Below are 17311 nucleotides of genomic sequence, written 5' to 3'. Positions count from 1 at the left end.
CTTTGGACTAAGAGGGAAATGTAATGGCTCACAGAGTCACCCGTCAGAGAGGGTGGGAACCCCTGGTGGGAAACAAGAATGGGACCCTTCCTGGAGTTCTCTCTTCATCCCTTGTCTCTGCTTCTCTTTTTGGTTTCATTCTCTTGGCTGACTTTCTGCATGCTGATAAGGTTGTGGATGCCAGCAGCCCGAGGATCACATATTTTTTCCTCTTTCTTCTGTCCACCTATCGCTCACCCAACTCCAGTTTGAAAGATCCCAGGAAAGCACTTAGATTAGCCCAATTTGGGTCACATACTTGCACCTTGGACAATCTCTATGGCTCAGAGAATAAGAGGCTACTGCTAGTCAAACTCTGGGTCATGTTTCCACCTATTAGAGTGGGGGGTTGGGAGTTGAAGAAACTATGATTGGCAGCCCGCATGAGAATCACTTGGTTGAAGCTGGGAGGATCAGTTCCCCAATAGAATAGAGCCTTTTTCCCAAAGAATAGAGGATGAAACATAGAGCAGACAAAAATGATAGATGCCCATGACAGGCATAAATTCTACCCATAAATTTTCAAATTCCTAAAAATAATATTGCATCAAAGAACATCAACAATAAAACATACTGAGCCTCATTTATTTTCTAGATTATGCCAGAAAAGACTTTGGTGTTTTTTGTTAGGGACATCATTTTGAGCATCAGTTATAACTATTCAGTAGACGTGCAGCAGTGCTGATAATTAGGGGAGTTTGTTTGACAGAAAATAGCATTTTTTGAATTCTCTAAACAGGTGACTGCATTGGCAGCAACTGCTTGCCTGAGCCCAATTGTTCACTTTGTGTTTTCAGACAATTCAGTCTGAACAGCGGCCTCCGGTACTCTTCTCCTCAGTATCGGTCTTCGGAGAGAGAGGGAATTTGCCCCAGGCATCATCTTTTTCTCCTATCTCATAACTGTGTCCTTCCCATTATAAGGCTATCAAGTTTAATAGAGGATCGTTATTTGGATCAAAGAATTCAAGTGTAATAACAGTTATTTATATAGAATGTTTACTATTTGCCAGGTGTAGTTCTACGCCCATCCAGCCCTCATAGACACCCTATGAGACAGAGTATTTTTAACCCCCATTTTACAGATGAGAAAACTGAGGTTCAAAGAGATAAGTGACTTGCATGAGGTCATACAGCTAAGAAAGTAGCAAGAGCAGGACCGGGCTCCAGTTGGTCTTGCTCCGTATTTCATGGTCCCGACCACCATGTTGGTCTTCACAGTTCTTGAGAACAGTTACCCAGTTGGTGGCTGCTGGTGTCCCCTTTTGCTTGTTTTGTTTTCTTTTACCCTTTCTTGGCTCACATAGCTGGAGTCCCTGCCCTGAGAGAAGGCTGTGGGGTCAGGGAAAAGCACAGAGCCAGGATCTCCCGCTGAGTGAAGGAGCCTCTGATCAGACACTGTAATTCACACTTTGCCTTCTCCCTGTGATGTAAGCCACATGAAATTCATCTCACAGGGTGATGGATGATGTTGGCAATAAATCTCCTTCCATGCCCTGGGAAAAAATGACTATTAGAGGTGTGTAGGAATTTAGAGATGAATTAATCCAATCTTCTAATTTTACTGATGAGAAAATTGTTACCCAGAGCGAAATAAGAGCTTTGGACACAATCCCACAGCTATTAGTCTTTTCTCCTGCCATCCAGACCCTGCCACGCTGGTCCCAGGCTGCAGAGTAACTGAGACTGGACAAATGTTCTTTAACCTCAGAGTGATCCCCAACATGTACTAAGGGCTTGGTCTCAGTTTTCCTTTTGGAATATGGGGGTTTGCCTATTGATGGCACCCCTTTTGCTCTGAATTATGAATCAATTGAGAAGTAGACAAAGAAGTCAGAATAAGATCAAAATATAGCTGGGTAAAGCAGGATTGGCCCTGCGGCAACAGTGAGCTTCATAACACTTCCCACTAAGTCTGGCCTTGGAACCAGCACATTGGATAGAGCAGACACTCTCCCAGCCAGCCAACTGGGATCATGGCCTGTCTGACCCTGTGGGGCACTGAGAGACAGAGAGAAACCATGTGTGACCTTGAATTCAGAACTCACCTTTAATAGGGAAACCCGCCCAATCAAGAAAATGGGCCAATGGCTATCAGAGACTCATCATAACCCAATCAGATAATTCACCTCCTCCCATGGGGAGAAGCTAGGAGAAGGCTAGAGGTTTCTTCTCAATTCTTCCAAGAGTGTGATTTGCAAAAATACGACAAAGGATGGTTCTCCCTCCCCTTCGTGCAGCCTCCTCTCCGCCTGTAAGCACATCATTCCTTAGCACACAAGAGCGGGTCGCAGCCTCTGACTTGGTCCTGTCAGTATGAAAACAGTACTCAAGCATCCACTAAACCCTCAGTGTTTGCTGTATTCTTTTCCTGTGGCTGTCATAACAAATTACTGCAGATTGGGCGACTTACATCAACAGAAGTTTATTCTCTCACTGTTCTGGAGGCTGGCCCTCCAAAATCAGGGTGTCATCAAGGCCGTATCCCTCCAAAGCCTCTAGAGAGAATCCTTCCTTTCCTCTTTCTAGTTTCTGGGGGTTGCTGGTAATCCTTGGCCTTCCTTGGACTTGTAGACTCCATTCTCTGCCTCCATCTTCACACGGTCTTCTTCCCTCTATGTATATCTGTGCCCCTGTACCCAAGTATCCCACTCTTTTCACTTATAAAGGCACTAATCATTAGATTAAGAGCCCACCCTACTCCAGGATGAGTTTGTCTTAACTTGATGACATCTGCAAAGACTCTATTTCCAGATAAGGTCACATCCACAGGGATCAGGTTAGGGCTTGAACATATCTTTTTGGGGGACACATTCCACCTTCTACATTTGCCAAAGGCAAGAGTGAATGGCTTGCACAGGGTGGGAAGCTGTCTGAGCGGATCCACGATATGTGATATTGAGATGGACATTTCTGAGAGTTAGATATCCATGTCCCCCTATGCAGTTGACGACAATGGGGCTCACCGGGTGAAACAAGTCGCACAGGGGCTTTCATGTGATCCTGTGTCTGCCTGGCTCCCTCCAGATCCGTGGTCCTCTCTCCTCTTTAACCAGGGACTAAAAATAACCAGGTGGTAGAATTAGGAGGTAGTCATAGCAATAAGAGCCCAGAACAGACTATTAGACTTCAAAGCCTGGCTGCCCTACTCACTCACTGTGTGATCCTGGGCAATTCATGTGCCCTTTCTGCGTCCCCATGTCCTTATCTGTGAAGTGGAGGTAATAATAGTGTCATGGGCTGGTTGGAATGACACCTGTGGCCCAGCGTGAAGTAAATGCTCACTATGTTCGTGCTAGTCACTTGGTATGTTATTCATACATGAGATTTGGATTCATAGAGAAAATAATTCTTTTAGGAGACTAACAGAGAAAAATATATTGCTCCTCACTCTCACATCAGTGTGAGCCTGTGTGTCCTCGGAGAGCTAGCTGCCAATGTCCTGGATTTGTGTTCGTAGGTTCCCAGATTTGGTGGATCAGAAGAAACCAAATAGGTCATTAGCTCAGCTAACTTTGCAGACCTGTCCAAATGAGAGAGAACGGGATTAAGACATCAGGGTTATTTCAGAATCTCAGTGCTGTTCCTCAGAGCGCAGCAGTCAGTCTAGTCACCATCCCGCCTCCTCGTCTCTGCTTTATCCACCCTTTTTCTTCCCCAGTCTAGACAGTCCCTTAGGAGCCACCGGCCACCTGGGCCTGAACTCCCTCATCGCGAGAAAGCAGAGGTTGGATAGGTTATTCTGAAGCCACTTCAGGTCTTGTGTGCTGTGAGTTTGTGGCCACCGTAGCAGAACTGATCCCATGTTGTTTTGCCTCATTAGATGGTGTGAGTTACGGGTTGCTTTTAAGAGTTTTGACTGGATGATCTTGGGCACATTGCTAAACCTCTGTGCCTCAGTTTCCTTGTCCGTATAATGGTTATAGTAAGAGTGTCTACCCCCAGGGCTGTTGTAAGGATTAGGTGCTTAGACTAGAGCCTTGCCCATGGCAAATACTACATAAGGGATTGCTTTTATTATTATCACCGTTATGATCCTGATTGGCACCCATATTTCCAGGTTTTCTGTGCCCAGGATCTTTTCCACAGGGTGTGGGGCTGGCTTAGGAGTCAGAGCGACATAGGTTCGAATCCCGAATTTGCAATAGTTTTGCCCCTCCTCCCTCCCCCTTTCCTTCCTTCCTTCTCCTCCAACCGAAACGCTGAGTTAAGAGCCCTGCTTTATGTCAGGCCCCAGAGATTCCCAGGGAGCTGAGACTCTCGGTCTAATGGGGAAGGCGCTCATGGTCTGATGGGGGAGGAGGATGTGTTAACCAAAAAGGAGCAACGCGGTGTGGAGGGTGCTGGTGTGGGGATGTTACAGACACAAGGAAGGAGAGGGAGAACAAAGGAAGGGAACCCTAAGTTGCACCTGGAACAGGAGGCTGGGGAGAATCCGCAGAGGCGCTTTCCTTTGGCCTGACTATCAAGGGCTGAGAGCTTTTCACGGGGCTAAGGGAGGCATTCAGGCCCTGATTTTGTTCCTTCTCTCCTTCATGCTTTCATCCTTCAAACTCACAAGCCTTGAGTCCCTAGGCCTGGGATCTTTCCACAGGCCATCTCTTTCTACATGAGAAATTCCTAGAAATGCCAGCTCATTAGGGTGGTAAAGAAGAAGAGTGTGCAAACGTCTTAAAGAAAATGCACAAGATGCCTAAATAAATGAGCCTTTGTTTCTCTCTAGGGGAATGTATTTTGTAGCTAAAAACAAGGGATGTGAGTTATTTGGTTCTGCCGGCTCCACTGTGAACAGTGGGAGAGCAGAAAGAAATGACCGTTGTCTCCCTCAGTATTGATGCTGTTTATGGAAGCCCCATCAAGTTCCAGGTCCCTGCTGGTCACTCCACATTCGTTGTCATATAATCCCCAATTAAGATTCCCAGTTTCATTGAAAAGAAACCAAGGCAAGATGGCAACTTTCATTCGTAGTCTTTTCTCAGAGATTAAAATAGGGCACCAAAGCCTCAAAGGTTTGGCCTGTGGATGATGACAGGCGTTTATTATCTCTCTGCCTTCTCTGTCTTTCTCAGGGTAGCCCATGGTGCTAGAGGAGCCTTCTAAAAGGGGGCTACAGACCTTGCGTAAGGCCACCCTTTCTTTGTGGTAAGATGGAAGGATGAAAGAGGGAAGGAGAGAAGAGACAAAATTAGGGCTTTAACACCTGTGGGTGGCATTGGCTGCTCTGCTCTGTGCTGGTCATTCAGTCTGTGCTGGCTCATTGAGCTCTCACAACAAACAGCACAAGACAGATTGACCGCTTCTTCAAAAGGCTCTTCTCTTGGCTGCAGTGACACTGCACTCCTCTCCGTTTGTCCATCCATCTATCTGTCTGTCCATCCATCATCCATCCATCCATCCATCATCTATCCATCCATCCATCCATCCATCCATCATCTATCCATCCATCCATCACCATTCATCCATCTCTCCTCTTGTTCAATGAATATTTATTAAGGCCCTCTTGTGTACCAGAAACCATTTTAGGGAATATCACTATGAATAAGAAAGACAAGATCTCCAACTGTTTGCTTGACAGGATGCCTCTCAGTCTTCCTAAAATTAACGTCTCAAACTCGATTTTTGCTCTTTTGTTTTTTTAAATATAAGTTTTTTCAGTTTATCTAGGACACACATGCCCAAAAAAGATGGCACAAGGAGGCTAGAGAATATAGTCAGGTTTGTCCCAAGCAAAGTTGTTTACTAAGCACAAGTTGCCTTTGATATTCTTTCACCGTGCCTATTAGATGCCCTTTCTTCCAACTTCTCTGTGATATCACAGCCTCAGGGACAGCCCCTCCCCAGCATCCCCATCTCATTCTGTGTCCTGGCTGGGAGGGTGGGGCAGGAATGGTATTTGAAAGTACCACTCCTATGTCTCTCTTTGTGCTTTGTTCACATGAGCACTTTTATGAGTTTTTAATGTGCAAAAGTAGGCCCAGAGTTGAATTTGAGTGTAAGGAAAAAGAGAGTTTAATTGAATTAGGAGTGAGAAAAATCTAGATTGAGCAGGAAAGAACTCAACCCTGGAGGGACCTTATAAGGAGGAGAAGTGGGAGGGGAGAAAGGAATTCGGAATCCAGCAGGATGGCATAACCACTGAGAAATTCCCACTGGAGGGGGTCTAAATAAATCTTTAATTTCGAATTTTAATTTTCTGGAAAAAATATTTACATGGTTCATAAGTATATAGAGGCATACAGTTGAATGTCTTAGTCCAACGTTTGTCTCTGTCCACCTCTTGCCACCCTCCAACGCCACATAGGTAATTTCTTTTTTAGTTTCTAGGATATTTTTTCACTGTTTCTTTATGCAAATACAGACCAGAATTAATTTATATTTTTATTTTTCTACCTTCCAAAAATATGTTAATAGTGATATCTAATATTCAAATTAAGTTATTTGAGCTGTGAGGCAAATCGTCAAAATTTAGTAATATCTGCTTCACACAACCATCTTGTATGAAGTGTGTATGTGTGGGGCTGTGTGTGTGTCAAGGAAAGGGACTGACAAACTCAACTTTTGATTTCTTCTCCAAACCTGTTTTTGTCTCATCTTACTCAACTGAAAACATGGCATCACCATCCACCCCTTTGTGTAGCCAGAAACCCAGGAGTGGTTCCTTATTCTTCTCTTTCCCTCAACACCCCACATAGACTCCATCAGGGAAGACTTACTGTGGTTCTACTCCAAAAAGTTCTCCTCTCTTCCTTCTTCCCACTGCAGTCACCCTAGTCCAAGCCACCAGCATCTCTTGCCTGGAAAACTTCAGTGGCTTCTTCATTGGTCTCTCTTTTGGGTTCCTGCCTCCCTCCAATCCATTCTCCAAGGAGCAGCCATTGTTTGTTTTTTTATTTTTAATTGTGGTAACGTACACATAACATAATATTTACCATCTAACCACTTTTAAGTGTACAGCTCAGCGTGTGTGTTATGTGCCGTCAAGTTGGCTCCGACTCCTGTTGACCCTATGAATGAGTGATGCCCACCATGTCCTGTTCTCAACAGCCCACCTCAGCGACTGTAGACTCGTGCCTATGGCTTCCTTTATGGAGTCAATCCATCTCATACTTGGTCTTCCTCTTGTCCTGCTGCCTTCTACTTTTCCCAGCATTATTGTCTTTTCCAAAGAATCCTGCCTTCTCAGGATGTGCCCAAAGTAGGACAGCCTCAGTTTTATCAGTCGTGTTAAGTATAGTCACATTGTTGTGCAGCCAATCTCCAGAACTTCTTTGTCTTGTAAAACTGAAACTCTGTACCTATTAAAAGCAACTCCCCATTTTCCTCGCCTCCCAGCCCCTGGCAACCACCCTTCTACTTCCTGCCTTTATGAATTTGACTGCTCTAGATACTTCATGTAAGTGGAATCAGACAGTGTTTGTCTTTTTGCAACTGGCTTATTTCACTTAGCGTAATGTCCTCGAGTTTAATCCATGCTGTAGCGTGTGTCAGAATTTCCTTTCTTTTCAAGGCTGAATAATATTCCAATGTATGTATATACCACATTTGGTTTATCCCTTCATCCATCGATGGACATTTGGGTTGTCTCTACCCTCTGGCTATTGTGAACAATGCGGCTGTGAACATGTGTTCTCTTTTAAATACAAAGTTGATATACTCTCCCTTTCTTAAAACTCTTTAGTGGCCTCCAAGTACACTTAGAATAAAATAGAAATTCCTATTTTCTATTTCTATTTCTGGATCCTCTTTCTAAAATCCCTGACTGATCTGGCCTCTGATATCTTGTGCCACTTTGCCCCTCATTCACGATGTTTTGGTCACATACCTTCCCTTCAGTTGCACAAACCATTCCTCACGTCCCTCACCCCACATGCGATTATTCTGCTTGGAGTGTCCTCACCCTTCTCCTTCGAAGTCTGGCATCTTCTCACCGTTCAGGTCTCAGCTTCATCATCTGGAGCATCTCCTTTTTGGTCCCGGACTACTGAAATTGGCTTCCTAATTGGTCTTCCCATCCACCCAAGAGGCCTTCCCTGACCACCGGACCTGAGTCAACCTCCTGTTATTCTCCATTACTACACTCTCTTTGTTTCCTGGTCAGATTTATAACAATATATGTATCTGTTTGCTTATTGTGCCCCTTCCTGACCTTATCATAAGCCCCCTGGAGGCTGAAAACTATGTCTGTTTTAGTCGCCACTGTATACTCAGCAAGTTACCACGAGCCTAGCATTCGTAAGGTGTTGAACACATTTTTATTTAATAAATAGTATTAGCTCTATTTTACAGGTGAAAAAAACAAATCAGAAGGAATTATTGACTTACCCAAGGTGAAATATTAACTCAGAGCAGAGATTTGAACCCCGTTCTCTTACTCCAAAGTCCACCCTTTCTGCTATACACGTCCTCTCTCAGCTCAGGTTAGAGGCATTTTATTAACTAGAAGGTCAAATACATATTCCTTCCTTCTTCGTTCAATACCGTAACAGTGCTTTCAGTACTTGCTGTGTGCCTGACACTGTGTTAGATGCTGGATACATAAAATTGAACAAAGTACAGCTTCCAGACCAACAGTTTTCCTTTCAGTTTCTCAGTCTCAACTCTATTGACATTTTGGGTGGGATAATTCTTTGTTGTGGGGGGTTGTCCAGTGCATTTTAGGATGTTCAGCAGCATCCCTGGCCTTGACCCACTAGATGCTAGTAGCACTCCCCAAGTTATGTCAATCAAATGACTCCACACAGGGCCAAATGTCCACTGGGGGCAAAGTCATCCCTAATTGAGAAGCACTGCTTTCGTGAGAGAGTCTCTCCTAAGTCCAAGATTTCATTACAGTGGCCACGGGCTGTGGTTGAGAAAAGCCTGAGATGTTCTCGTTGCACAGTGACCAGATATGTAATTGGACCAAGAGTGGATGTGCCTTGGGGCTGATGCTTGAACCAAGTTTCAGACAAAAGATCAGAGTCATTTAGGTAAAAGAAGGGAGGAAGGTTTTCCCAGATGCAGGTCACCGAATTTGCAAAAGCGAAGAAGTGTGAAAGTCAGGGAATTGCATGGGGTTTAACATGGCTGGAGTTCCCTAGGGCTGAGACCTGAGGCAGGAGCCCAGGGCAAGGCTGTATCTGCCAGGACAGAACACCCGTGATTTTCCTTCTCCATCCCCAGTCCATCTCTTTGCAGTTTTTTCTAGTTCATGTTGGGAACTGTTTGTCTGCACTTAACAAATCGGGGACCCCATGTTTCCAAAGAAATCTGATGTAACTCTAAGGAGGGCTTTTCTTGCGAGACCTGCTGTATCTTCTGAGCAGAAGGCCTGAATAATGCACTGGAAATCCATACGGAGAGGGGCAGAGATGGATTTTGAGTTTCAGGGCTGAATTTTGCCTTGCGTTTCATTATCCTTTGGGGTCTTGGCTTTCAGGAGATGCAATTAAGAAGTAAGCTGATCACCCACTTTGCTGGAGGAGGAATTCCTTAAGCCTCTTAGGTGCAATGGCTATGAGTAATTCAGAGCTGAGCTTTCTGACTTGTGCCCGATGCGTCTGGATTCCTAACACTGTCCTCTGTGTCCAACGGGGTATTAAGTGAACATAACCAAAGCAATTCAGACTGTTAGAGGTTGCAATGAAGCATTTAAATGCCAAACAAGCGAATCCTAAATCCCAGCACAGATGGAACCAAAAGGGTCCTCTCATTATCTTTCTGAGAGTCAGCACTTATGCTGAGATTTCGGGTCAGGACACAGTGGCTGCCGTTAGTTTTGTCTTGCTTAGTTTATCTAGAATTAAGCTTCTCATTTACTTATCTTCTGCAGAGGTTGAGTTCAATGACAATGGTGAGTGTTTGAGACTAGCATTAAGAAGTACTGTAAGGTAATATATAAATCCCCAGAACTCATCTCAATTCATTAAAAAAAAAAAACTTTCCGTGGCCCAGGAAATGTTATCCATCCTTTTCACACACGTCACTAGTCTTCTACTGCTTCCTGGGAAGAGGATTATTTACCGAGATCATGGCGACAGCCAGCGTCTGCTGAAGGCTTCAAGGCTTCCTGCGTCTCGCATCCCTAAGCACTTTATACGCGTTCTCTCATTTAACCCTTAAACAGCCGTGTGCAGCGAGGGCTGGTTGTCAGCGTTGTGCACGTGAGGAAGGTGGGGGCCAGAGAGAATGAGTTCTGTGTCCTAGGTCACATGTTTCTCAAAACACTTCCATCCAAGCCGGTTTTGCCCCAAAGCCCATGATTTTCACTGCTACCCTAAGCATCAGGATGTGCTGAGCAGGGGTGTCTGGTGGATTCAAAGACAACTACGTAGACGATCCAGTGGGGTGGGCAGGCATGGAAACGTACGGTTTCCATACAGTGTGTTAAACACTGTGACGGAGAAAAACAGAGCATGTCTTTGGAGCAGACGAGGAGTACCTAGTTTCCAAGAGCGGACACCCAGGCAGTTTTAAAGGGTGGACGGGAATGAAGTCAGCCGAGAAGGCAAGAAAGGGCACTGCAGGCTGGAGGACCCGTGGGTACCAGGACCTGCAGGAGGGAGCTTAGAGATGGGCAAGGGGCTTGGTGCGGATGGAGTGATGGATCCACTTGGCGATAAACCAAGACATGTAGGCAGGGGACAAGGAGAAGAGGGCCTGAGAAGTGACTGTCCTACAGTTGGGCTTTTACTTAGCTTGTGGGTAGGAAAGCCTTCTGTGTGTTCAGTCGATTTCCTTCCTTGTCCGGTATTTTTTGCCCATGGACCCTAATAGATTCTCTGTTCTATTAGTCATTCAACTAGGACCAGTCAGGAGAGCAGTTCCAAAAATTGTGACTTCAGGTCAAAGAAAATGGAGCTGAGTATTGGAGTTTCTCTGAATTTACGTGCGCAGGTTATTAATGTAACAGTGCTGGGTAAGACAGAGCAGTCCAGAGGGAGTCAGGACTAACAGTTGCTCACCCATATGTTGATTCATTCATTTGTTAACCAAATATGTCTTAGTGCCTTCTCTATGCCAGGCTGAAGGCAAGAAGCATTAGATATTATCCTGTGTGATGCTCCCCAAAGCCTCTGCCAAGCAGGTGTTTTAAGCCCACTTAACCAATGAGGGTCTGGTGCTCAGAGAGCATAGGGCACCTTCTCGGCATGCAGAGTGTGCCAGCCTCCTCTGCAGCTACAACACCCATGACCCCCTCACTGAATCAAGCCATAAAGATGTCAGCACCTTCTGGCGCGAGGCACATGGCTGTCATAACCAGACACGCTGTTTAGAAATACTAAATCATCTCAGTTAAATGCAGAACTGGTTCGACACCCATATTCATTCGCTCACTCATTTATTCCACAAGTACCTGGCACACCTACTGTGTGCCAAGCCCTATGTGGGGTGATGGAGAAGGAGCTGCTAAGTTGAGTACATTGATGTGTGAAAACATGCAGTGTGGCTCTCTGTTCTGTACCACACAAAAAGGATAAAGGCAGACGCTAAGAAATAGAGGAAAGAAATTAATATTTGTAGAGCACCTATTGCATACCAGGCTCTGCGCCACATCCTTGACAAACATCATCTCATAGCAACCAGCTGAAGCAGAGAAAGCTAATCCCTATTTTAAAGATGAGGAAACTGAGGCTCAGAAAGGTCGCGGATTTGCCCAAGGTCACCTAGATGGTGAGGAATGGAGCTGGACTTCAAGTCAACGTGCAACCGGTTTTTGCACCAAGGCAACTTTCTGTTGGATGTATTCACCATTTTTTATGCCGAGAACATTTCTAGCAACATGATGAAGTCCAGGGACCCTTTCTCAGAATAACAATTTTGAATCCATAAAACAAATGCATACGGTTACAAAAGAAACTGACTATATTGAAACACAATTATCAAAATATTTAAACATTTGATATGCAGTCATCTATATGCTTCTTTGTGGTGAGTTTAATGACAAGACCTCATGGCAGGTTGAATACTGCCGTAATTTTGAAGCAGTGACGAGCGTACGTCGCAATACCTGGAGATAACGGGATGTAAAATGATCTGTGATTTCTGCTGTGAGAAGTCACAGGATATGACTGGGGCATTGAGGATATTACTGGGGTTTATTACCTACATTCGTAATTGAAGGACATGCTAAATTCAGTTAGAGGTTAGTAATGTTTTTCCCATCCAAGCCCATGGGCCCCTAAGCTCTATCCATGGGAGGTGTCTGTGGCCACCGGGTTAGGGTACCTGCTTTACATAATTTATATCATCCAGTTCTGTTCAAGGAACATTTGATAAGGCTTTTTCTGGGTAAGTTGCTATCTGGGCACCATGGAGTGGTACCAAGGCAGTTATTGATGCAGAGGAGAGGGAAATGGAGAAGAAACGAAGCTTTGCTGCCTGCCCCTATGACCTGGGCATTTTAGGTCCTGTATCTCATTTAAACTCCACTCAAGCGTAGGAGGAAACTGAAGCTCAGAGAACGTAAGAAACCTGCCCAAGGTGTAACAGCTAGGAACCTGTCCAGCTAGGATCTGAACCAAGTCCTGTCCCATTCTAAGCCGCTAAATCAGATTTAGCATGGAGGGCAGGCCGTCCCATTCCCGCGTGGAGGAGGATGTGTGAGTCTTTATGGAGAGGGACGGGAAATTACGAGAGCCTGCACTCAAGGAGGAAAATTGTTCACTTTTGCTTATTTTGTAGCCAAAAGCTGGGTCTCTTGGATCGGGTTCGCCTTTCTAATCCTCGTGGTAGCAATACTAAAGGAAAGCTATTTACCCCTCTGAATGTAGATGCCATAGAAGAAAGTCCTTCTAAAGAACCAAAGCCTGTTGGCTTAAACAATAAAGAGCGTTTCCGCACCGCCTTCCGCATGAAAGCCTACGCTTTCTGGCAGAGTTCTGAAGGTAACGCCTTTCTGCTCCCTGGACCTGTCTCCTCCTCCTCCCCTTTCCACCTTCCTCCCTCCCTCCCCTGATGAAGAACCCTCCAGGCTGCAAAGTAGCCTGTTCCCTCCCTTTCCCGAACCAACTTCTTATTCTTCAAGAATTCTTATTCTTCTTGAGTCATCTTATTCTCGTCCCCTGGGCTGGAGGCATCTGTGTTGGAGTCCACAGCTCATAGAGCAGCGGGCTCCCAAGTTAGCTGTTTTCTGGGCCAAGATCATCATGTTGGTCAGCAGATGCCTCCAGGGAGCCTTGGGACATAGCACCACTGTTCCTAAGGGGGGTCATGATGAGTTGAATTGCCATGGAGGTCAACTCGAAGGATGAAAAGGGGCCAGAGGCAGAGTGATCTGGAGACCTGGGGACTGCAGCGCCTCCAGGCGGTAGAAATAGCTCCCTGCAGGGGCTGTGGGAGTAACAGCCTCTGTGTGCCCCTTTCACTTTGAAAAGGGAGGACAAGCAGGGCTCAGAAAGTGACCCTTCCAAGGTCACAAGGGTAGTGACTGATAGAGCAAGAATCTGAACTCAGGTGCTCTTTGCTGCCTCTAAGGGGCCACTCAGGAACCCCAGAACTCACGTCACCTTCCTCCTAGCCTTCTCCCTCAACCAACAGCCTTGAACTGCAGGCACCTCTGACTCAGACTTCTGAGTAATAGAAGGGGATGCTAAAAAAGCCTGAATGACGTCACAGCTAGAGAACGCTGTGGCGTTTCTGAAAGTGGGAACAAAGACCCTGGAGGTTGAGCTTGGAAGGCTCTGCCAGAACGGGTTCCCCTAGCCTTTTCCAGTGCTGTGGCCTGACGTTGATATGTGTCTCCCTCCCAGATGCCGGGACGGGTGATCCCATGGCAGAAGACAGGGGCTACGGGAATGAATTCCTCGTGGAAGACATGATCCCCACCCTGAAGGCTGCCATCCGGGCTGTCAGGTAACACCCCCCAGCTCCCCTGTAGGCCTCCCTAGGACACAGCTCAGCTCCCACAGGATATGGCTTTGTAAAGTGTTCTTGGGCTCTGGGAAGGTGGGTGAGAAGCCCCTCAAGTAACCCCTGAGTCAAGTCTAAAGAGTATGGCAGTATTCTATGGAAGATGCTTCCTAAAGAAAAATGATTCCTGCATCAGCAAGCCATCATGGTGACCCTTGCTCACCTCTTTATACAAATGCTCCCACAAGCTCCTGACAATATTTCCAACTGTCACACTCTTGTCTGGCTTTGACCACCATTTATTTTAAAGGACGCTGGGGCAGGCAGGTGTCTATATGTGGAGTTTACTTCCTTCATAGGCTTCTTATTCAAAATAGCTTTTCTTCTGTCTGTCTTCATCCATCTTGTTCTTTTTAATTAGCATATATAACAAGATAATAAATTTTAGGATTTTTTTGGCTATATCAGACAAGGCGACAATCCACTCTGGCTCTTTCTGTTTTGCTATAGAATTCTGTAAGGAAGCAAAAATGCTACTACTTAAAGAAAATTTTGGTCAGGATATAGGCTTATAAACACTCCCCAAAGGTGGCAGTGAATTCTAAAAGCTAAGGTGGATTCTCCAAGAACTAGTCATGGCATTTTCAGCAAGATTCCCAGTCAAGGAATCAAGGAAGCGCAGTAGTGTTATAATATGTGGACCTCGGCAAAGCCGTTGACCTGGTTTCTCATGACACTATCGTGTACAACGTGACAGAAATACAGCTGGATGAAAACACAAGCATCTGGATTCATAACTGGTTGAACGATCTTTTTCAAAGAACACCAATGAATGAGTCTGTGTCAGCCTGGAAGGAGGGCTCTGCTGGGCTGCTCCCTGGTCTGGCTTCTGCCCTGTCCTTTTTGAGCATTGCCACTGATGCCTCAGTTCAGGGGTTGGCAGACTTTTTCTGTAAAGAGCCAGATAGTAAATATTTTAGGCTTTGTGGTCCATAAGTCTCTGTTACAAGTATTCAACTCTGACTTTGTAGCACAGAACCAGCCATAGACAGTACACAGATGAATGGTTGTGGCTGTGTTCCTACATTACTTCCAAAAACAGGCTGTGGGCCAGATGTGTCCTGCAAGCCGGTGTTTTCTAACACCTACCTTACATGGAGCTATGGAAAGGGCAGACTTATGAAGTGGCACATTGTTGGAAAGGATAGCAAGTAAATTGGATGGTATAATCAGTATGCCAAAATAGCTTGTAGAGGCTGGAGCCACGGGCTACGACAATCAAAATGAACTTTGAATGCACCACAAGAAAAGAAGTATAAGTACGAGATGGGAGGGCCTGGGGTAGGCAGTGTTTCCTGTCACTGGCCTGTGATTAACGGTTTTAGTTAACGCCGTGCTCAGCAGGAGTTGACCTTGTGATGGGGTTTTCAAGGAGCGTTAGCCATCTGGGGTGACTTTATTGGTTCCCCGGAAGACAGAGGTGAGGCTTTGGCATCTGTGACTTCTGGGTGTTCCACTTTACTAAGAACCCAAGAAAACCTGGAAACAGAAGCTAGTTTCCCTTTTCTAGGAGGTCACAAACCAAAGAATTAAAGAGGCTACTGAGGAAGAGAGATATCAGCTGTCCTCAGATGGAAAGCAGTGTGACAGTGATTAGGCCTTGTGAGCATACAAACCCGGGTTTGAGGAAAGCTCTGGCATTATTAGCTAGGTGGGCCTGGGGAGATGCTGTTGCTCTCTGGGCCACAGTCTACTCATCTGTGAACTGATCGATTAGCAGACTGTTCGAAAAGTACTTAGCTCAATGTCAGGCCTGCAATGAATGCTCAATGAATGTTAGCTCTCATTGTCACTATGATTTTCTTATTATTCAAATGATTGAAGGGAGGGGCTCGTGAAGGAGAGGCACTAGCCAGCCCAGTGCTCCTGGTTCAAAGGGGTGGAACCAAGACCAAGACTTGGAACTTCTCCCCAGCTAAAGTTTTCTCTTTGGTTCTCTCCCCACCCTCACCCCGGAGTTTGCTAGTCTTGTATTATAGTTTCCTTCACTCTTTACTCACAATGCACCAATGTCTCTCCTTCATGTTACAGAATTCTACAATTCCGTCTCTATAAAAAAAAATTCAAGGAGACTTTGAGGCCTTACGACGTGAAGGATGTGATTGAGCAGTATTCCGCAGGACATCTCGACATGCTATCCAGGATAAAGTACCTTCAGTCAAGGTAAGCCAGTCGCACCTGTAAGGATTATGCCCTGGAATCAAAGCCAGGTGAACCTTAGAGCTGAGGGTGAAAGACATTCCAGAAATAATCCAAAAGGCAAGGGAGAAATTTTAAGAGCAAATGTGTACAGTCAAACATTGTGGATGTTGAGGCCAACCAGCACCAGATCAAACAGGCTGTGAAGAAGCTCGATGCCATTGACATGGCCAACGTCCACACCCTGGTCAGGCCTCGTGAAGAGAAGGCATGTGTCCCACTGGGCCCTGACTGTGATGCTTTGAATGTCGCCAACAAAATTGGAATCATCTAAACTGAATCCAGCTGGCTAAGTCTAAATATAAATTTTTCACCATACTGAAAAAAATGTTCACCAAGTATTCTTTATAATAGTGAAAATATGGAAACAGCATCAATGCCCAACTAATAATTGCCAGCATTTTGTTGACCACCTGGGCGCTCTACCTATCTTTGTCTAATCCCTTCTAAGCCCTTAAGGTGTTGCAATAAAGATGCCATTTTACCAATGAGGAAACCAAAGCTCAAAGGGTGAAGGACTTACCCAAAAGTACCAAGCTAGGAGGTGGCAGCACCAGAAGTCAAACCAGGTCTCACTGGTTACAAAGCTCCTCTTCTGCCTAACACACCACAGCTCCTCAATCATGCAATAGTGATCGAGAAAAGAAGGGCACCTGCTCTCACTAAAATGAATCGTCAAATGACATTTAAAAAGTGTGTATAATAAGATAAAAAAAATTATATGATCTGTGAATACATATGCATGATATGATTACTAACACCACACTCAGACATATATATACAGACATGTACATATGTGTATATTTATATGTATATATGATTTTATGTATATATACTCTGCCTAGATCTTGTGGTGATATTAACTAATATGTATGTACAGTATGATTACCAAAAAGTACACACATGTGTTTACTCAGAAATGCGCACAACACACACACACTCTCCCGTAGAGGGGGCCAAGAAAAGGAGTGTGCCTTCCCCCAAGGGGTTATAGTGGCTGTTCTGAGATGATGAGTCCACGTGTGATTTTTTTTTCCTGCTTTTTAAATTTATCAAATCTTTAATGAATTGTAATATCTTTTTAAAAAGAAAAGCCATTAAAAAAATAAAGGACAATATGTCAAGTCATAGAACTGACATCAGGAAACCAAAGTCCTCTTTGCAGCTCATTCTGTGACCTCTGT

The 17311-nt window shown here is 45.1% G+C and overlaps 1 protein-coding gene across 1 annotated transcript in view; it reads left to right on the top strand.

Annotated features, from left to right (window-relative positions):
* Positions 1 to 17311, top strand: part of KCNQ3 (potassium voltage-gated channel subfamily Q member 3) — a 308693-nt gene that overhangs the window by 284232 nt on the left and 7150 nt on the right. Inside the window, exons 10-12 of the mRNA XM_001916524.6 lie at positions 12702 to 12904; positions 13769 to 13871; positions 15960 to 16091. Coding sequence (XP_001916559.4) covers positions 12702 to 12904; positions 13769 to 13871; positions 15960 to 16091 — 438 coding nt within the window. The remainder of the gene's footprint in view (positions 1 to 12701; positions 12905 to 13768; positions 13872 to 15959; positions 16092 to 17311) is intronic.

The sequence above is a fragment of the Equus caballus genome, chromosome 9 (genome assembly GCF_041296265.1).
Source record: "Equus caballus isolate H_3958 breed thoroughbred chromosome 9, TB-T2T, whole genome shotgun sequence".
Classification (NCBI taxonomy): Eukaryota; Metazoa; Chordata; class Mammalia; order Perissodactyla; family Equidae; genus Equus; species Equus caballus.
The sequence above is the reverse complement of the archived record's forward strand: the minus strand, read 5'-3'. Positions and strand labels throughout refer to the sequence as shown.